General features: G+C 37.1%; 1 protein-coding gene across 7 annotated transcripts in view; it reads left to right on the top strand.

The window, feature by feature from the left end:
- The window catches only part of LOC135685817 (uncharacterized), a 67,202-nt gene that overhangs the window by 23,850 nt on the left and 21,124 nt on the right, over positions 1–22,228 (top strand). For 3 of the 7 annotated variants that reach the window (XM_065201894.2, XM_065201893.2, XM_065201892.2), the window contains exons 10-11: positions 592–762; positions 8,678–8,758. In XM_065201894.2, the coding sequence (XP_065057966.2) occupies positions 592–762; positions 8,678–8,758 (252 nt within the window). The other 4 variants (XR_016144658.1, XR_010516029.2, XM_065201896.2 and 1 more) reach the window with 4 other exon arrangements.

Raw genomic sequence — 22,228 nt, 5'->3', positions numbered from 1 at the left:
GTATATCGAAGATTTCTTACGTTAAGCCCATCCCACTCAGATGATTTGTATATGTATATATAGTAAACACGAGAAACGTCACAAATATCGCTTTTCCATTTAAATGTGCTAAGAATAGTTACGTTCTTTAAGTTTTTTCGCGAAATATTTTGGTTCTGGTACCCAGGGTAATCAAGGGTTTGAACAGCAGGTAATCTGCAACTTTCCCAGCGAATACCGTATAATTCCGTTTATAGTCCTTCCCGGTTATAAGCCCCCCCCCGGTTATAAGCCCATCAAATTGACAACACAAATTTCCTACCGGCTATTAGCAACCCCCCCCCCCTCCTCCAATATAAGCCCATGTAATTTTTTGATCTGATAATCTGATAGAGAAAAACGGTCAAGATTATGTACTTAATTCCTTTCTTCGACGCAAAAATTCTCCCGGATATAAGCCCCCCGGTTATAAACCCCCCACAAATAGGCTTTGAAATAATATAAGCACATGGCCTATATTCGGTATTTTACGATATTTGATCATTGTAACTAATTTTCAATGCTTCTTATGACTATATCATTTGTTTGCTATCTTATCTTTATGTTACCTAGACTTGTCGGGGTGTATTCAAAGACATTGGCCATATTGTTCAAAAAGCATCTGACAATATTTTTGGCCGTTTATTTGATGGTATTCTTGACGTTCGCTGGAGCTACTATACTCTCTCTCCGCTCAGTCGTTACCTATGATGATAGCGCTGGATTCAAAAACACTGACGTTAGGTAGGTTTCGCATTTTGTCTTATGTTGCTTCCTTGAACGACCGCGTTTTGATCAGGTATTATAATATTCAGTACTATAATATACTGTTTCAATACTGTTTATTATATTAATACTGTTTCAGTTGATCATTTCTGATTAACAACATAATTTTAAGTTGTCCTTGATATGAATTCTAACCAACTTTAGTACATCATTTCAAGAGGCGTTCCTGTAGATATCGTCCTGTTGAAGCATCAGATTGTCGTGCCCTATTTTCGTCATGTAGAAAAAAACTTTAAAATTGTTGACCAACCAACCAACCAACCAACCAACCAACCAACCAACCGACCAACCATGCAACCGATCGATCAGCCACTTCACCCAACTAACTACCAACCAATTAACAACTACAATCAATCAATCAATCAATCAGTCATTACATTCCAACAATCAGTCAACCAATCAACCAATCAATCGATCACTTTAGTTTCCAGTTTAGATCATGAAAAATCATATCAGGATCTGACTGCTCAGGGCACGCGCTTTGGGATGCGCAGGTCGTTACACCATATTACTAAAGAGTACTAAAGTGCGGAATCAGTGGCGAAGCCAAAGGTCCTGTTTGTCCTGCTGGGCAGGACCACAAATTTCCAAAGATAATAATTTTTAAAATAAGAAAAATTGATTCATGTTTTGAAATCATTTTATGCCTGATTCAAAGTATCTACATACAATTTATCTTGTATCGTATGAAACTGTCAGTAAAAGTTCTTTAAAGTTGCAGATAATAACCTTAATTGAGATATCCTTCTGCATATGGAAGATTTTCAATATCAAGCAAAGCTTTGCTGAACACTGCATTCTTTAAATATTACAGTTCTAGGTTTTTTGCATTTTGTAAACATCACAACTATAACGACTATAACCTGATGCTGTGAATTTCGCGGCGAATCGCAAATTTCTAAATTTATCTTTTAAATCAGTTCGCTGTTTTGATGGAAACCTTTTCAGAGATACTTTTTCACTGATTTTGAATTAAACATAGCAAAGATGCAATATTATTCGATTGCCTAATAGTTTGATCTTAAATTTTCTTGCAGAAAAGCCAATGGCTTATTGCAAATTTGGCTCATTTGATATATTTTGCAAGTTTTTTACAGTGCCTTTAAAAAAGGCCCGCAATTGGTGCTTTAGTTAGATTGCTTTGATTTTGATCTGGCCAATTAAAGGTTTTTTCAACCAAAAATAGATGAAATTTCAAATAATATGACTATGCAAGGGTTATAATAATTTTCAATTCTTGGTCTTAAATTTGTTTCTAAGAACTCCAATAGAAGCAGAATCATTTTTTAGCATTTACATTCCCCCTTTTTTTATAAGAACTAGTAAATTTAAGTTCAGGCTGCCTGTTCTTAAATTTTACGAAATTCTGATACTGAATTGTTCTTAAATTAACAGGGTGTAGGAAATGCGGTTGCTAGTTTTTTCGCTTAAGGGAGGTGTTCAGGCCTTATTTGCCAACAAAGTGAGTGAGACAGCCTTCATTTGCCGACATGTTTGACGGAAAAAGCACCAACACAAGGCTAAAAATCCTTGTTTTTGAGATTAAACGTCGTTCATAATTGCTTTTTACAGTAGTTCTGCCTCAGCTTGTTCTTAATTTCTTAACTTTTGACCAATTTTAAGGCTCGCATTTCTATAAAAAAGGAGTGTAATCCATATAAAAAGTTTGTAAAATAGTCATTATAAAGAAGATGCAAAAATATTGCTAAAGATAAATCACTTGAGGAGTTTTGAAAAAATATTTTGACCTGATTTGTGTCGGCATATAATTTAGCTACATGAACGTTAGAACATTAAACTTAAGACCAAAATTATATACATTATTCCTATCCTATTTTGTGTTTGACGGTCTTTGTTTCATATGCCAACACATCTTTAAAGTTGAATTTAAACTCTCTGTTTTGATCACCAATTTAAAGTGCCCGCTTGGTTTCTTAGGAAATTAACGGCGTTGATGTCTCCACATTCTTTAATCCCAGGAAGGAAAACTCGTAAAATCGTAAATAGATACTGCAGATAATCAATTTCTTTGTAAAATTTTCACCTGGCCTTTTCAAATTTGAATAAGATCTAATGTTTTGAAGATGGCTTTGAAAAAAGCAAACATTTCACAACATAACCCTCATAGAAAACAGCCTCCTCGATCTTGTAGGTCTAGAAACACTGTTAAAACAAGTAATTATGCCATCGGTCAACATCTTTTAGACAACCCAGATTGTGCAAAACTCTATAATGACGACATGTTTCGGATAATTGACAGAGCCCGGTCGTCCTTTCATCTAGCAGTTTTGGAATCGATCTACATATAGACGAAAAAGCCGCCATTGTGTAGACAGAAGGAGTTCGTTTTCTCTCTTGGACTCCAGTGGTAATTTTTTTTTAGGCACGCGGCACTGATTGGTCAACTATACCGGTCTTGTGCTTGCGTTTTCTGATTGGCCTATTTCGATCCACAACTGGGTAATTATTTTTCATCGTGTTCTTTCGGACCCTTTTTCTGACGTTTCATGCTCTGAGGAGAATCAGACGAAAAAGATTTTAGTTGATATGTTGTGAAATGTATGCTTTTTTCAAAGCCATTTTCAAGTTTTGTACCGCCAAAAACTGATCTAATGTTTTGTGTTGAGAGAAACAACTAGATTCGGATAAGAAAGTCTGCCGCTCCAATGTATAACCAGCCAAATATTATCTCCTATGCCACTTAATTTGGTACCAAATTTTTTTCTCTAGATACTCGTAAGTAATAGCTATCTAAACATGTCTGCAAAATATTGCCACGATCTGGGGTTTCTAAGACGGTTTGTGACTAGAATTCAAAGAACCAGCCTAATATCGTACTGCATTAAAAAAACAAAATACAGTCAATTTCTCAAGAGAACTGCCGCTAAGCATGCTGGTTGCGCAAGAGCCTTTTAAGTTGCTTATCATTCCTGCTAGTCCTGCTAGTTCATTTTTTTCTTGGTACTATTTTCTGCAGGCACGGCGTTTCATAACAAACCATCCTGTTTTCATTGATTTTCTCTATCACACTATAGGCCTATTTATCCCTGTCTGCAATACAAGCAGCCTCAGTAGTTTCAGCACCGTTTGCATTTGCAATAGCTTTAATTTTCTAAACAATCAGCCAATCCTTTGCTTCCGCATTACCCTCTTGCTCTACGCATTAAGCAATAAAGGGGTTAGAGTACGTGTCTGTCACATTCCCTGATGATTCTCAAGCCAGTTTGTAAGACATTTTACCGTTGCCAGTTACTATCTACATAGTTCAAATATATGTACTAGATGTGCTGGAAAACCCTCTTTCAGCGACTTCGACTGTGTTACCTTAATGGCATCTGACCATGTTAATGCACATATACATGCTAACTCACCATATGGCTTTCCATCTCATCAAGATGAAACAATAAATATAAGACGTAGGAATTACTCGACACCTTGCATAGTTTCTTCAATCGTAGTGGAATGGCTTTTTACTGCCTTGGCGACTGATTTGTAAAGATCACCCTGTGGTATTTTCGCTCTATTTCCCCTTTGAAATCATTTAGACCCCGTTAAAACTACTGAGAACGGAACGAATTGCCGTAGCTCCTTGTCTGGGAAAGCGGCGATAAGCCTTGCGTTACACTAGGTATCTTGACTCCGTGCTAGTTTGGCAAAGGTTCTGTTCTTATTAGCGAAACTCTATGTTTTCCTCTCCAAATCGTGCTAATTTTATCTAGTGTGAACGGTCAGGAACGGAACTTTTTGGTTACGATTGAAAGCGCGACTAAAGCTAGTGTTGGAGCGAGGCTTTCTGAAAATTCCGGATATCATCGCCGCGTTACTGCGCATGCTCCACATGAAAGTTAAGTTCTTTTTACTCAAGTGTAGACTCAAGTGTAGAATTTTGGTTCCGTTCAATTTTGCGTTTTATTCATTCTAAACGGCGTGCAGGCAGTTACGTAGATAGGAAATTTCATAGGAGGGGCGAAAAACTGAGGTTTTCCGACAAAAATCTAACAAACATTTTTAATTCCTTCAGACATTTGAACATAACATAATGACATTAGAACTGAAATAAAGCAGGAGATAATCTTTTAAAACAAGTCTAATCTTTTAGTCAATTTCAAATGTCATAAATCATACTAATTGAAGATTTTATGGTCTTCTCCTTGCAAAATGTATTTGCTAAATGTAAGTTGCCAATCTGATCCAGAACAACTGAAGAAATCGTTATAATAACCTTAAAAGAATTTCCTCTCAAAATGTAATACTTGAATAAAAATAGATAACCATGTTTTATTTCTGACAAGATCAGAAATATTCCTAGAAATAGCGGTTTAGCTCTACGGGGGTTTTTTGGCCCCCATGACCCCCCTTTATCTACGCCACTGCGTACAGGTACTCCCACATACTCTCGCCAACAAACATTGCTCTCAGTTGAGTACACAACATGAATCACAGTTGGCACAGAGTCCACAGAAAATATTACTTAGTTTGGGGGGGGGTGGGGGGGGGCTAAAAAGTTTCTAGGGTCTAAACTTGCTATAAGCCAGGAGCAAGATGATTTTTGTTTGATTTTAAGTTCCTTTTGGGGAATTTTTTTCGGGGGTGGGGGGTGGGGGAGGCTTTAGCCACCTCAGGCCCTGACTTCCACGCTACTTCACATTATTATTATCTAGACATGCCAAATTGTTGGCTTTCCTTTTATCAAATTTGTGAGGAAATACTTATCCAAGCTATTTTTGACCAGTAAGCTGGTTGCGATGTTTCTTGAGTTTTTCCCACAAGTCATAAATAACTGTATTGTATATGGTGACAAATGAAACCGCGTCAGCCGTCCCGAAGGCCCTTCTCAGAGTCAGAAAAACATCACGTCCCCACGGCCACTGGCCAGAGGAAGGCTGTAGAAACAAAAGAAAATTGAGGAAGGTGACCAAAAATTTTGTAAATTGGGTAAATTGAAAAAAATCGTATTGCATTTTGGTTTTTAAAATACAGTCAGACAAAATAAGAAAAATATCAACTTATATTAATAAACCTCCTGGTTTTCAATATGAATGTGTTTGCAGAACTGCGTTGCACTGTAAAATTTAGACATAAACGTTTTATAATTTATGTATCTAAATTATGACAAGCTTTGTCATTAACTGATATAAGCATGTAACTTAACTATCGCAAAAATATCTATTATTTAAAACAAGCCACAAATGTTTTAGAAAAACAGAGTTGCGAGGAAAAGGGATTAAGACCATCTGAGTACCCTGAGTACCCCTAACATTCTGACCACGCCCATTTTATTCCCAATTAAAAAAAGGGCAGATCTAGCGGTAGGATAGGGGTTGCGATATCCCTCCTGTATCTGTGTCCTTCAGTAAATTTTGCTTTTATTCGGTAAAAAAAACATTTTACTTCATTTATCTTCTTATCTTCTTTACCTTAAAATCAAAACTCAATTTCGAAAGTGGGTGTTTTCATCATTTTCCAGTGACCTGAAGGGTGTGGCACCAAAATCCAATTAGTGTCTAACCAAATTGGGAAACATGTAGGCTTTTATAAAAATGAAATTTCGGAGGATTGTGCGGACTTTCTCTGCTGGCCCTTGGGGATAACCATGATGCCTGGCAGGTTGTATTGTAACTTCAGAGTTGTTCTACCATTACGCGATAGCCCTGTTACTTACAATACATGCTTTTTTATAAGAACAATTTCATAAGTACACGAGCCTCAAAATTGGTCAAAAGTGGTCAAAAGTTAAGAATAGATTAAGAACAAGCTGAGGCTGAGCTACTGTCAAATGTAATTTTCAACAACGTTTTATCTCAAAAACTAGGATTTTTAGCCTGGTGTGGGTCCTTCTTCGGTAGATATTCAAACCTTTGGCAAATGAAGGTTTTATCGCGCACTTTGTTGGCAAATGAGGCCTGAACACCTCCCTAGAGCGAAAAGCTAGCAATCGCACTGCTTATACTCTATAAATCTAAGAACAAATTAAGAAAAATCCAACCTCAGGTTTTCGAAAAAATTAAGAACAATCAGCCTGAACTTAAGTTTACTGCTTCTTACATGAAAAAGTGTATTGGTATAAACGAGAATGATTTAGTGATAACCCCTAAACGATGTTTATGGATAAGGGCCCCTAAACGATCCTCTCCGATCACTTCATCTTGTCCCCATTTTGGGCTCTTAATTGCATAGAATGTAGCTGTCCTATTTTACGTAAGACCCCCAGCATGCCACGCGCCAACCCTGATCGGCTCGCAAACTATCCCAATGTTTCGGATGTCTTGAACGGATAAAGGTCCTTTGCATCTCGCCCGCAGTTTCATTTGAAGCGCAAACCGAACTGTGGAGCTCAACAGCCTTGATCTTCTTTTCTACATCAATTAAACTTCCAGATGTATTCCGGAGCTATTATAGCAAAAGTAGGGGATCTGGCGCTCTTTCTATCGCTGCAGTACCCTCTTTTTTTAGAGACATGTCCGCTGAGTATCTGTTACGAAACATGAAGTTAATTCGCTTTTTTCAGTGTTGAGGTTTTCTCAAGTGTCGTTTTGTTGTTTTAAGAAAATCGAGCGTCTCATTTCATATCATTTTTGAAAATCAACAGAGTAAATTTTGCTTCCATTCGGCAGAAAAACATTTTACTTCATTTATACTCTTATCTTCTTTACCTTAAAATCAAAACTCAATGACCTGAAGGGTGTGGCACCAAAACCCAATTAGTGTCTAACCAAATTGGGAAACATGTAGGCTTTTATAAAAATGAAATTTCGGGGGATTGTGCGGACTTTCTCTGCTGGCCCTTGGAAAACCCATGATGCCTGGCAGGTTGTATTGTAACTTCAAAGTTGTTCTACCATTACGCGATAGCCCTGTTGCTTACAATACACCCTTTTCTATAAGAACAATTTTATAAGTACACGAGCCTCAAAATTGGTCAAAATTGGTCAAAAGTTAAGAATAGATTAAGAACAAGCTGAGGCTGAGCTACTGTAAAATGTAATTTTCAACAACGTTTTATCTCAAAAACTAGGATTTTTAGCCTGGTCCTTTCATAAAAAAAAGTGTATTGGTATGAACGAGAACGATTTAGTGATAACCCCTAAACGATTTTTATTGATAAGAGCCCCTAAACGATCCTCCTCGATCACTTCATCTTGTCCCCATTTTGGACTCTTAATTGCATAGGATGTAGCTGTCCTATTTTACGTAAGACCCCCAGCATGCCACGCGCCAACCCTAATCGGCTCGCAAACTATCCCAATGTTTCGGATGTCTTGAACGGATAAAGGTCCTTTGCATCTCGCCCGCAGTTTCATTTGAAGCGCAAACCGAACTGTGGAGCTCAGCAGCCTTGATCTTCTTTTCTACATCAATTAAACTTCCAGATGTATTCCGGAGCTATTATAGCAAAAGTAGGGGATCTGGCGCTCTTTCTATCGCTGCAGTACCCTCTTTTTTTAGAGACATGTCCGCTGAGTATCTGTTACGAAACATGAAGTTAATTCGCTTTTTTCAGTGTTGAGGTTTTCTCAAGTGTCGTTTTGTTGTTTTAAGAAAATCGAGCGTCTCATTTCATATCATTTTTGAAAATCAACAGAGTTCATCAGAGTAGTTGATTTTCCTATAATAAACTCATTTTTCAGATAATTATAGTGATCTTTGATATTCTAAGGACTGTAGTTTAAATCTACACATTTCAGAAACCGGTATAGAAAGGAGTGAAGTGGACGAGCAGTCCCTTTTCGAGGTAAACTTTCCCTAAAACTCGAAGTAACAACATATACTACCCAGTTGTGTAATTGAAATTGATATAGATTGAGATTTTTGCTTGTTTTTACATTTCCAATTTGCTAAGAAGCAAATTTCAAGCTCTCCGCTCTTGTTTCAGCGGTCTTGGCGATGTTTTTTTCCGTGGAGTGAAATCACTCGTCCAGGCAGAAGCCTTTGCGAGTACTTATACAACATATGGGTAAGTTTTAATCATAAATTATATTCCAGTCATTGATGTTTTGTTTTCTTCCTTATTCGCTCTGATCTTAGCCGTTTGTAGTTATTGAACAGTTGAGGTGCTTCTGCTACATCAACTTCATCGCTCGAATCTTCAGACTTTCTTCTCCAGTCCCGGTACCTTCTGCCCTACTTCGGTTTTTTTATTCTCCGCTCAACAGTAAAATGCGTTATTTTAATGTTATGATGTCCCTTCGCGGTTTTAATGAAACTTTCTCTGACTTCCAGTTAATATTTTAATTGCTTGAATCATGACCAATTTTTAATTGGAAAGCAAGAAATGTACTGCTTTGCTAGAGAAGATCTATAGCGTATCCACGGTAGGTGTATCGCAAGGATCTCTCTTTGGGCCTATCATGTTCAATGTCCACCAGAATGGTATTTTGCAAATATTTTGATAACTATTTTTCCAGTATTGGATGGCAAGCACGAAAAAATAGTAAACATGTTAAGAAGGTAAAGTTTAATCGTTTCAGAGCGGGTCCAGCGTACCTATGTGAACATAATAAAAAGTGCCACATGTGTTTCGGTGATGTAAATAATAATTTGCTGATATGACTTTTGAAAATCTTTCTTGTTGATATGGTTTGCCTGTTAAAACTTAACGTTAATGACATATTAAACACTTTTTACTTTCTACTTACAATCAAGGCCAATCCGAGTTTCAAGGGGAATAAAGTTTTTCGAATTGTCATCAAATCGTCCCAAGTTGACCTAAAAAAGCATGATTTTGCTAAAAATTTTGTTTTTTGAATTAAGAAAATTCTGTTCTGGCAAGGAAATTATTAAACTTTTGACTGTAATATGGGTTGAATTTATATTCTTTTTTGGAATCAATTAGCTCCGGCTACTCCAAAGCATACTGTCAGGGTCGTCGCTAGCTTTTGTGTCCAAGAAGGGTGTCCGGATCTCATTTGCCGACAAAGTTGGTGGCCCACACTTTATTCGCCGACAACTTCGCCGAAAGCCGAACAAGCACCTTTAGATGACAAAATTACCATTTTTAAAATGGAAATTTATCTAGAGGGAGGGGGGGTTGTCACAACCCTCACGCTCCCCATAGTTACAGATCCGCCTGCTGTAAAACAATCTATCATGATAAAACTAAAGTAGTAAAACTTTAGCTATCATGATAAAACTTACACAAGTGCAGTTTCAACTGAAACGTTTAATGTTCATTGTCGTCTGAAACGTAAATTTGAAACATGTCTTAAACAAAGTATCACTTTAGGGTGCATTCAACCAGTAGACGTGGGAAGAAAATACTGATGTAAAATCTCAAGTAAAAACTGGTGGGACTCAATTGTATTGCATCGTTTTGAGGCATATGATTGGCATGCGTTACAAAAACTAACCCAGGTTCGCCCCAGGCTTGTATCCACACAAGAAGATCATAGCACTAACCTGGGTTCGACGCAGGTCGAGCCCACCTCTGGAAATGGGTTAAACTAACCCAGGACGAACCCAGGCTAGTTGTGTCCACATTGCAAAATCTAACCTGGGTTAGCAAAAACCTAGGGCAAACCCGGGTTAGTTTGTGTAGTGTGTACAGGGCTCAAGAGATCTGGTTCTTCCCGTCTAGGTCTACAAGCAACACATGTCCTATCTGTTCTCTTCAACGAAAACCAGTAAAGAGTAATACTCATTGTCAACAGAAAGATTTATCTGTTGAATCAAGGTCTCGTCAGTGTATTCCATCAACAACGACATTGTATTATTTTATGTTTAGAAAGCATCTGTCAATGGCTCTCGTTTTTTCTTAAGCTCATGTCTGTACAAATGTTTGCCTATATCAACAGGTTGCAAATATTGGTGTAGCTAGTTACATTTTCATTAAAATCGAAAGCCCTCGGATGATAAAACTTTCAAACAAAAAATCATCAGACAAAATTTTCATCAAAAGATTGCTCGAAGAATTCTCATCAAAAGATTGCTCGAAAGCTGGTAATAGCACAATATCAGACCACATGACGGTAAAAAATTCGAGTCTTCACCGGAACGAGCAGCCTTCGAAGTAGAAAACCATTTAGGCCTACGACGACGGACTCGCTGCAAAATCTCGCTGCAAATTGCTTTTACTATCTTTGTTTTTGTTTGAAAAATGATGGATGGAAACATTTGGGGTTGTTTCATTTGCTACCACAGCTAATCTCGTTCGGACTTCCCACCAAACCTCCCTTTCTTTTATTTTTTTGCAAGTTGATTTCTAACTTGGTGAAGATGTTCAATACATGTTTCAGAACAAGAATTGATACATTAGAATAAAATGTCGTCAGTGAATCAGTTGTCAGGCTACGTTGCCAAATCATCAAGAGTATGCTGGACAGTTGATGCACATGCACAACTCGCTTAACCAACCAATTGAAGTTTTGAACATTGAATGGACGTGCAAAACCTCCTTTTTCAACTTTGAGCCGATGCACTAGTCCTATCTAAAAGCATCAAATCCTCAATTGACCAAAAGGTGTTCAGAGGTGGGCGAAGCTTTCACATTGCAGGAAAAAAGAAATTCAAAATTTCAGGGGTTTTCATTTCATATAATTCATGTAAAGAAAGAGAATATTCATATAAAGGTCCTTGAAAAATGGACAGTATACTTGTAATAAGGATTCACAAGCCAAGTTAGGCCCACGCTATGCTGAATCCTGAAATACTTCCTATTCCGTCAAGGAATAAAATGGCTATGAAACACACACCCAGCCCTAGTATACCGAACCTTCGTGAGACCAAAGTTTTTTTAATTTTTTTTATACCGAGGCAGTTTGAAATGTCATGAAGTACTTTCTTATGTCTTTCTTATGACGCACAAAAAAGAATAAACATTTCACATTTCTTAGGAGAAAACTCCAACTTTGAAAAGTAATAGACTGAGGACGACATCTTGCACTAATTAAGTTTGGTTTTTGCACTCATAATGATGATTCAGATCTTCAAATTTAGTATAATAAAAAGCAATCAGAACTTTCACGTCATAAGCACTTCAACATGTCCTGTCGTCGTGGGCTATCTTTGAGCTGGGATTTATTTATAGTGCGCTTTCATTTGTCCGAACGTTTCTTACAAGGTGTTCAACGACTGTTTCTCTTTTTATTCTGCCACCTGCATCCATGAGGCACAAGGCCTATCGTATTAATTTATTTTTTGTTATGCTTTTTTCTTTAGCAAATCTCAAGCCATCTTGTTTTTTCATTCTCCCATGCACGAAAAGACTGCCTTTCTTGATCTCGGTTACTTGCCTTTCATCTTCAGAAACCTGGAATTTTTTTGTTGTTAATAAGTCAAAAACTTCAAAGTCCTACCTCAAATTGCAACCAAATCAATGCTTGGCTATGCGTGGTACCTGAAATTCTTTTTGGCTTTTTATAATCTTATTAGTTCTTCACGTTCGTTGGTCGTGCTACGTTAATTTTTTACAAAAACCAGATATTTTTTGCCAAGCCTTGATGTTATCATTTTAAAAAGTTATGCCGAAGCTTGATATTACAATGGTCTTAATATTGCTCCTATTGCAACATTGAATTTCCTCAGCTACATACTATTGATTGTCTCCGAGACCATTCCATAACAGTTTTGTAAGACATTTTTAGAAGCGCGGTCGATTTTCTGATAAAATATGCCCTGTTGGTTAACACGATAGACAATTTTCAAAATACATTGTTTTTTCGTCTAATTTTTGGCTATGCATGTTCTTGCGTGGTTCTTATTTTGTCAAGTCGATCCCCGGTGCTCTAAGTGTGTTTTTACGTGTTTAATCAATACGTGTTTATCATGACTGTCTCTTCTTTACCAAGATGGTCAAATATATACGTTTTTGTATACGAAGAACGAGCACATTGCTTCTTAGTAATGCGATTACATAAATCTCATTACGATGATCTTTGGTTAAGTCCTCGGGCCTTTGCTAAAAGCACGGCTCGTACGAAGTTTCTGGATATTTAACTGTTAAAGGGTGACAAATTCTTCAATTAAGTTTAAAAAACGTGTTTTGATGAGACGTGAAACACTGAGTAACAGTGCAGGAGACAATACAGCACCGCCTCAGTAACATCATTAATTTTATTATTTTAATATCTGAAAGGGATTAAATATTGTTGAGAAATTGCTTGATTTGTCTAAAATAAATACTTGAATTTTCTTTAACGAAAATTGTCTCTTTCTTCTCGTTGTTAATGAAATTAGTTGTGAGATGTTGCTCTTCTTGAAAACGAAATAGGATGTGTTTGGACCACAATGTTTTAGTAATACCCATTTCCCTTGTGAAATGATGTCGCCTCACTCCCTACCCCATACCAAATTAAAAACAATTCACAAATTCACAAAACTGGTAATAGTTTATGAAACTGCTATAAATAGCATCACCACACTTGGGCCTAGAAAGTTTCGAAGGCGTCATTTGCAACTGCTATTCACATAATCATACAGTATCTTAGCCATTTCAGTTCTCACAGAGCACCCCCAAAAAATCTCTCCAAGGCCCTAAATATTTGCAAATTGTATTTTTCATAACAAGCAGTCGTTCGGTTGCAGACTTCAGTGCCTTAGGAATGATAATATTTTATTTGGAGGGGAAGCATCATTTTTTCTAGAACAACAGGAAAAAGAAATGGGGCTGTTCTTTGGAAACAAAGGATCGAGGGTTACACAGGAGGCTTTGGGGTAACACTTGGGGTGACAAAATTTTTGTAAACTTTTGTAAACGAAAGTACACTTTTTCATTTTGTTACAAATTTTTTAATAATATTGCTTAAGTAGTTTAAACGAAAAGAAGTTAAACTTTCATTTATCAACATGTTTGATGTTAGATGGCCTATTTCCATCAAACGACTGGATAATTTTCAAACCATTCAATCTAGAAGAAGATACACTACCCAGTTTTTTATATGGAACTAAGATTGACACGCGGTTTCTTAATTTTTTCTTGATTTTTTTGCTTGAAGTTTCTTGAAGTTTTATAACATATATGTAACATTCTTTATAGCTACTTTTTAGGAACACAAATAAACTCCTTTTGCAAGGAGATCTTTTTCTATAATCTATGTCAATTGAGCAGAAATGGTACCTTATTGTCAACAATCATTTCCATGCCACCTTGAAAAATGATTTTCGAGCAGTTTCTTTAGGTTGAGGATGATTTTCGAGCAGTTTCTTTAGGTTGAGGATGATTTTCGAGCAGTTTCTTTAGGTTGAGGATGATTTTCGAGCAGTTTCTTTAGGTTGAGGATGATTTTCGAGCAGGTTATTTATTTATTATTTCTCGGTTTATTACAAAACAAAGTGCTTTGAAATCAGTTTCGAATCTATTTAATTTTATCTAAGGTTGTGAAACCAGATTATGACCCTGGCGAAATTTTTTCTGTAATTCAATTAATTTCTACAATGTCTATAAAATTTCTTAATTTTTATGGAAATGTGCTTAAAGGCCGGGTTACACGATCATTTTAGTATTTTATTAAGCTGCATTTATTTTTCTGTAATTGGCTGCTTTTCGATTTACTCCATATCATTATTCATATTCGTTTTCTGCTAATAATTATGTTTCTGAGCACAATTCGCGTCTTTTTCTTCTTTTCTCGAAACTCTAGGCCGTTCCCTTCTCATCAAAACATTATGTGACGTAAGAATTTGTCGGCGCCTTTGAAAAAAATGATGATCTCGATTTTACTCTGCTTTCGTTCAGAGTAAAATTTCCAATGATGGAGGATTAACAGCAGATAAGCGCATTAAATTCTGCAGCGAAAATTGTCAATTTAAGGGCCTGTTGATATGAGCAAAATTATCCCACCTTCCAGCATATAGGCTGGCAAGTGGGATAAAATCACCGCATGTTTACATGCAAATTTCATTCCACCTCCCAGCATGTTGCTTCTTTTTCATCCCAACTCCCAGCTGTCATTCAGGCATGGGAATGAGAATATCCTTGGCAAGAAAAAAATTTCTACCTCCATAAATTGAAGGCAAGAAAAATAAAGAGATTACAGCGGTTTGGGTCAAGCCTGGACGTACCGATTCGTGGTGGCAAAACATGATCAATGAGCAGGCCCTGGAAGAGTTATGGAAGAAAAATTTCAGGGTTTCCAAGAATTAATTTCATGATCCTTGGTACGTGAGCTTAGACTTGTATTCATTCAAGCAATTTAACAAATGGCGGATCTTCTCATTGTTCCGACGAAAAGACTTCACACTCGTAGACTTAACTCCTTCGTTTGCCGCCTTTTTTCTTGAAAGAAGTGAATTTGCGCTTGCGCACAAGTGCTAATTTCATCCCACCTTTCAGCCAGTTGAGCGTTTATATGTGAAAAATTTGATGCCAACAGGTGAGGTCCGGCAGGCTGAGAGTAGGATCTCACTTGCCCCGGATAAATCGTTTCCCATGTAAACAGAAGATCGAAATTACAAAGCTTTGTATACGAAGGCTGGATCTCACCTCCCAGCCCAATGGCTAGAAGGTGGGATAATTTTTCCCATATAAACAGGCCCTTAGTATGTTGCACGATCACTTTTCAGCATGTTGGTCCAATATCGAAAAAAGTGACGGTAAAAAGTGATCGTCTAAAAAAATGTTCACGTATACGATTTAAGTCTCAGCAATCTCTACTATGTCAGCAGGATACCAAAACAGTGGTGGAAATTGCGGGGATGTGGGGGGGGGGCAACTGTCACCAGGTTTTGCTACACTGTCGGTTTTGTCGGTAAATTATTTCATTTGTCAACAAATTTATTGCTTTTGTGGACATTACCCCCACCCCCACCACCACCACTTCAAAAATAAATTTCCGCCACTATACCAAAAAGTACTTTTAACAATCCAAAATAGTCTTTTCTAAATTGAAAGTTGCTGTGATTTTTTGTTGAGTATCACTTTAGAAAGAAACAACGAAACAAAATGTTTGGCTATGCAGGTGTTCAAATAAGCGCTTGTCAAATCATTTCATTGTTGTTTTTTGATATTATATTAAGCGTTTCTTTAAAAAAGAGCTGCAAAAATTATTTTATTTGCATTTGCAAGCGTTTTCAATCAAAGTTTAACCCAATAAGCGTGCCTTCTACTCCAACCAAAAGAATATCCTCTGACAACGTTGACGAAATGGATAGGAACTCAATATTTTTTGTTTCTTTACGTTAAAGAATTATTCTAGAGAGCAAGATACTTGTGAGCAAGATCCAAATTGTCGTCTTTAGCAATAAATAAGAGTATAGTAAATTGAATTAAAAACTCGTTATGTACTATAGTTGATGACAAGAACGCTAACTGAAGTTAGCGAATCTTTTAAAAAAACTCTCTCTAAAAGCATCTGCCTTGAACACATTATGAAAAAATTGACAATAACTGGGTGTACAGGAGTAATTTTAGAAATTACTTGCCTGTGAATGTTTGTGGATGTTGTTTTGAGAAAATCATAAAACTCCTTCTGCCCCGTTATTAAAATCTCTTTCCATCACTTAGGGGCAGATCATATAATCAGCCTCTTAAACAGTGCAGACACAATTAGCTCCGTAGACATAAATTCTTCATATATCTATCCTTCAGCATTCGATACCATAAACACCTGCAATATCTAAAAAGCGACTCCATTTATGCAACTGCTGCGCAGCCTATGAGCACCTGCTCCATTTACTGTTTGTACTGTACCCAGCTCAAAGATATAAAAGCACTATCCGGCTTGATAAGCATTGTGTTGCAGTTTGTGAGTAGGCTGACCTCAAAGAATCTTCGCTATCAAGCAGATATTTTGACACTTTTTTGGGGCGCATTGGAAGGCTGGTAAGAGGGCACAGCAAATCTTCTTTTCGTTTCACGAAAAAAAGCATGTAGCTTTTTCAAAGGATTATCGAGCGGCGAGTCGAAGTTCCAAGTACTAACACGTACATCAGTATCTTCTGTTTGGTACTGCTGAACATCGTCTTCAATTCTTCTGTACCAAAGGAACCCAAAACGGCGTGTTTTTATGACAGCAGATTTCCCCTTCGAGTGCTGTGCCAATCGTTCTTACAGAATTCGTAGAAGACTCTCTGATCTTAATTCGCCCCAAGTCGAATGGTGAGAGAAAGGACGGTGACAGTTTTTTTCAAGACCTAGAATAGCCCTTGCCGTGAGTTTCAAATGGCGGTTGTCCATATCATTTTGCTCTTGCTGTTATCTTGCGGTCTTGGTTTAAACGGGGTTCAGTTGTTCATTACAGCGAAGCGGAAAAAAAAGAGTGTATATGAAATGCTCATTCTCAACTCGTCACTTGCAAAACTACTTTGGAACACTGCCTTAATTGTTGCTACAGCAGTTTTTCTAGCAGGGCTAACTGCAAACGATTCTATAATTCAAATCTTCTTTTGGCTCATGTTTTGCTGCAATTTCAATCACATGCTATGGATTTCTTTGGACAGACTCCTTATCGTCAAAGCTGCGCTAAGGTAAGCCCTTTGACAACATATTATATTTAAAATGCCATAGTGCCGTAGCATGATAGCCATTGGCAGCTCAACGGCAAATCGTCGTTTTCTTTTACGCTGCACAGCAGCGAAACACATGGTTTTGATTGTTTCGGATTTTTCCTTCTTTCTAGATTCAAGCAAAATAGTGTAATTTTACGATAGTTAACAACAGCTTTTTCTTTACGTCCGATTATCTCAATAGTCATTCAGATGCATGAAAGAAAAATATTCCGTGACAACTACACCTTCTCATTTAAGTAATTCCCTGCATACAATTTTTCCCCACTTTTGTCTTTTTATACTGTATCATTGTATTAATTTTCTTTGAACATTGTCTTGTTTCCTTGTAGTCTTGTTTGTTATTGTTTGTTGTTATTATTAAATTTTATGTAGTGGAATTATAAATATATGAACTGAACTGAACTGAACACGAATTTAGGCAATTTTATAAAGTTGATAATAATAATCACCATCATGATTATCATCTTTTATCGCCATCAATCAATCAATCATTACAGTCAAGCAGTCAGTCAATCAATCAATGTCAATCATAATCATCCCCATCGAGATCATCATAATCGTCATTTTAAGTCATCATCATTATCAATCATCGCCATCAATCAATCAATCATTACAGTCAAGCAGTCAGCCAATCAATCAATGTCAATCGTAATCATCCCCATCGAGATCATCATAATCGTCATTTTAAGTCATCATCATTATCAATCATCGCCATCAATCAATCAATCATTACAGTCAAGCAGTTAGTCAATCAATCAATGTCAATCATAATCATCCCCATCGAGATCATCATAATCGTCATTTTAAGTCATCATCATTATCAATCATCGCCATCGATCAGTCAATCATTACAGTCAAGCAGTTAGTCAATCAATCAATGTCAATCATAATCATCCCCATCGAGATCATCATAATCGTCATTTTAAGTCATCATCATTATCAATCATCGCCATCAATCAATCAATCATTACAGTCAAGCAGTTAGTCAATCAATCAATGTCAATCATAATCATCCCCATCGAGATCATCATAATCGTCATTTTAAGTCATCATCATTATCAATCATCGCCATCGATCAGTCAATGGATCAATCATTAAACCAATCAATTCCGGTCATAATCATTGCCATCAATATACAATGTCAGATTCCTTATATGTTATCACCATAAATTATAGAAAACTGTCAAGATCTTAAAATCGCAAGCAAAAATGTAGCTTTTGCTTTCCCAGCACTCATTGTATTGACACGCATTCCTTTGCCCACATTTATTCTTACCTATTATTTTCTATTCTTCTTGTGAATTTATATCCTGCTTAAGGTGGTCCCACTCTTCATAAAAAACTATCCATAAAAAATATTCGAATCCCGATTACACCAATGCAAACCTGAGTCAAAGATTCAAATCCTGAGTAATTGAAATTGTTCCTTTTGCGCTGAGTTGCAGGAAACTGATCTGAGCAAAATGTTTTTTGGCTGCTTGAAATGCCTGAAAAAAGATGCAGAGAAACGCCAAAAAGCTTAGAAAATTATTTTTGCAAAGAAAAGGCCAGTTTCTTGACTGTTCTGTCTACATGACTTGCCCGATTCTGTTATTTCATACGTTGTCATCGTGACATTCTATCTTCAGCGATCCAATGTAATATAAATTCTTTCAAGCCCTTTCTAGGTTTAAACACTACGCAGAAATGTGCGCTGAATAGCAAAATAAATTCAGTTTGGATTCAAAATAATTTTTTTCGTGTCTGTAGCAGAGGCGGATCCAGAGTGAGTTCCTTGGTGCACAGAACTTAGTCAGTTTCCCACATATAAGTGTTGCCTGAAATAAGTAATAGTTTAACTAAAAAAGTGAAACCTAGAAATTATAAGTTTTATCGCAGTCTCTTCAAAATCTTAAAATTGCCAGTTTGATGTGATTCGCTCGCCCTTTTCCTTCCTTCTTCTCTGTCGTGATTTTGAAACGATTTGAAACGACTTTGTGGAGGACAACAGCAGTCCATCCTAGAACTCGGAAACAAACGTTTTGTGCCTCGAAAGTGAATGAATTGAAACAATGAAATTTTTGTTTGGAACACGGATGGAAATCAGTCAAAACAGCATCTGGAACTCGGAAATGATACCATATTTGTATGCTTGGCTACCTATTGTTTCTGATCTGTTGTGGAACTGCATAACTTTGAATTCGAAATGGAGACTACAGATGTCTTATTTTCACGGAGCTGTCTAGTTTCCATACTGCTCGACCTGATGAAATAATTAGTTTACCCTAAACCTAACCCTAAACCTGAACCTAACCCTAAACCTAACCCTAACCCTAAGACAACATTATTATTCATATTTATGCATTTTGGTACCAGGAGGGAGGAGGGGTAGGTACAATTCACTCACTAAATCTAGATTATAGATTTCTTTCCGACAGAAAACAGTGCCTTTGTGAAAAGTTCTGCAACCCCCTCCCTTTCTCAACACCATTTTGTTTGTTTTGGATGCCACAGCAAAGTTTTCCCTTTTGTTTTGCTCGCAATTTTTTGTTTTGCCTACGTAGACACCAGCCTATTTTTCAAAATATGGTGTTCCGTCTGGCCATAGGTTTCTCTTGCCATCAACGACTGCAATTTAAAATAAAGGCAGTTAATGCTCCTGGAAAATTAACGATACTTTCTGGTTTTATCTCAACCGCTTAGTAATCTGCCAGAATGCTGCGAGGGTCGTGAAAATAGGAATTGTCTAGTTTCCATACTGCTCGACCTGATAGTCATAAATAAGCATGATTAATAGTCATAAATTAGTATGATTAATTATTTCAAGTTAAGGGTTAGGGTTAGGGTAAGGGTTAGGGTTAGGGTTAGGGTTAGGGTTAGGCACAATTATCAATGCATTATCTGAAAGACCCTAGCCTTGGCCTGGAACTCATTCAGATTTTTTGCTGGATCCGCCCCTGTGTAGTGTGTAATTATAGCATTTTCTCTTGCTGGAAGCCAGTAAGATTCCATCCCCTCCTCTATCACCCTCAACATCCAAAAGGCTTTTGACATCAGCATAAACACTAACGTTTATATTTGCATTATCATTTCTTGCAATTTACTTGCGTTAGCATAAGGACAGAAGCTTGAGATCTTTCCTACAAGAATCTACTTACAAAGTTTCTCTATTATTCGGATAGCTTTGAACGCAAAAGTGAAAAGGCTTCCGAAGTAGCGGGTTATCTATATTTTGTGAACCCCGTAATGTGTCCCTGGTACGCTATCTAAAATTTCACTGTTCAAGAGCTGTTTTTTCTAATGGGTGGGGTTTAATTAAGCTTTAACCATTTTTCAAAATCACAAGATCAAAATCAAGAAGAAATCAGTTCGATCTAAGCTTTATTAAATGTTATTTGCTATTTTCTACTCAATGTCAATATATTTTCATATCGTCATCCCTCTCATAAACAAGGAATAGGTTCATAGTTGAGGGATCAGGGGGGGGGGGGGTCTTTGAGGGGATTGACTTTGTTTGAAAATCAGAATTTGAACAAAATTGAACCATAGCTACACCCGTGAAATGCAATCATGATCGCCTTTAAGACATCATCAGCCAGAATTGTTTCTGAAGACGTTTATGGTCAAAACTTATGAAGCCAAGAAAATAAGAAACACTAACATTGAATGTAAGTTGGCTGTGTAAATATAAAATACATTACGAAGATACATTGATGCAACTGCGAATCGAAGGTTGGGAATAAAGGCACGTCCACTAAAAGAGGACATCTAACATAGCATATGCTTAGCCTGCGTGCAGACTTTTATTTACAAATAGAGGATTGTAAGGTTGGCACGCAGGCTATCTATGTTCAGATAAACGAAAAAGCGCGGTTGATTTGAATTTTTGACTCAATAGATGCGCCAGCTGCTAGGTAGTGGGGTCAAATGGGTTTTGAGGCCACACTCGTTTTCGCGTAAGTCGGTAATTTGACTTGCTCATACCCGGTTTATTTTTGTCAATTTTAGAGGAATGACCTGTAGCTGTTTCGTGGTAAAATGTGGATTGACAGTCATATCATTGTGGCAAAAAGCTATTCTTTAAAGTCGTTTTGTTCTAAAAAATTGTCGGTCACGCCCTTTTCAGCCCACCCTTTTTTAGAATGGTGCGCGGTGCCTGCCTCTTGAAGTGATGATTAGTATATAGCAGCTTGAAGGAATGACGTTAGACCCAATGGTTTTTGTTCTTTAAAAAATTTGTCAACCTCCCTTCGGCAAATTTTGGATGAAATGTTGCTCTGGTTTGCCCCTCCTCCCCCCTTTTAGGTTCCCATGCAGTTGACAGATTTCAATCACACCTTGAATGATGCGACACTTTTTTCAAATGAATGGGTGTTACGCCAAGCTGTATCATAGCTGGAATGGTTTACCTTTTAATTATTTTCTTCGATCATCATAGCCCAAACGGTACATCGTCATCTTAACGGGCAATGTAATTAGTTTTGAATCTAGGTTTCTTTACTTTTGGGCTGTATTTCCCGCAGCTCATTCTCAGCTAGTCGTGTGAATGTAATTGGGCATGAGTTCCAATTTTGAAAACAATTCATTCCTCTCAGTTGAAGCCAAGGTACATTGCCAGATTTTTGCAAATCATGTCCGCTCCTAATTGACATCAGAATGCAAAATTCCCGGCAAATTATAGTATGAATATGTTCATAGGGATGTTGCTGGTCAAGTAAGTGAAAGGAGAAAAGGGTCGGTTGGGGCTGCCTCAGTGTCTGTGGTTACCTTAATCTTAATTCACTGACAGGATGTCCTTATGTAGCATATATATTTTCGTTTTTAGTGTTTCTTTCTCAAGAGTGTGCCAAACCAAAAGCAGATGGTAATTTTAGAGCTGAAAATACCTGAATTACGACTTTGCTGTAAAATCAAATTCTTGAATGGCAAATCGTTTGTCTAATTCTAATAAAATGTTGTCGTTAAATGATTCATTCGTACGAATAAAGTCTTATTTTGTAATTTT

Source organism: Rhopilema esculentum, chromosome 15, assembly GCF_057945365.1.
Source record: "Rhopilema esculentum isolate cy_ngs chromosome 15, ASM5794536v1, whole genome shotgun sequence".
Classification (NCBI taxonomy): Eukaryota; Metazoa; Cnidaria; class Scyphozoa; order Rhizostomeae; family Rhizostomatidae; genus Rhopilema; species Rhopilema esculentum.
This window is presented reverse-complemented; position numbering and strand designations above follow the sequence as displayed.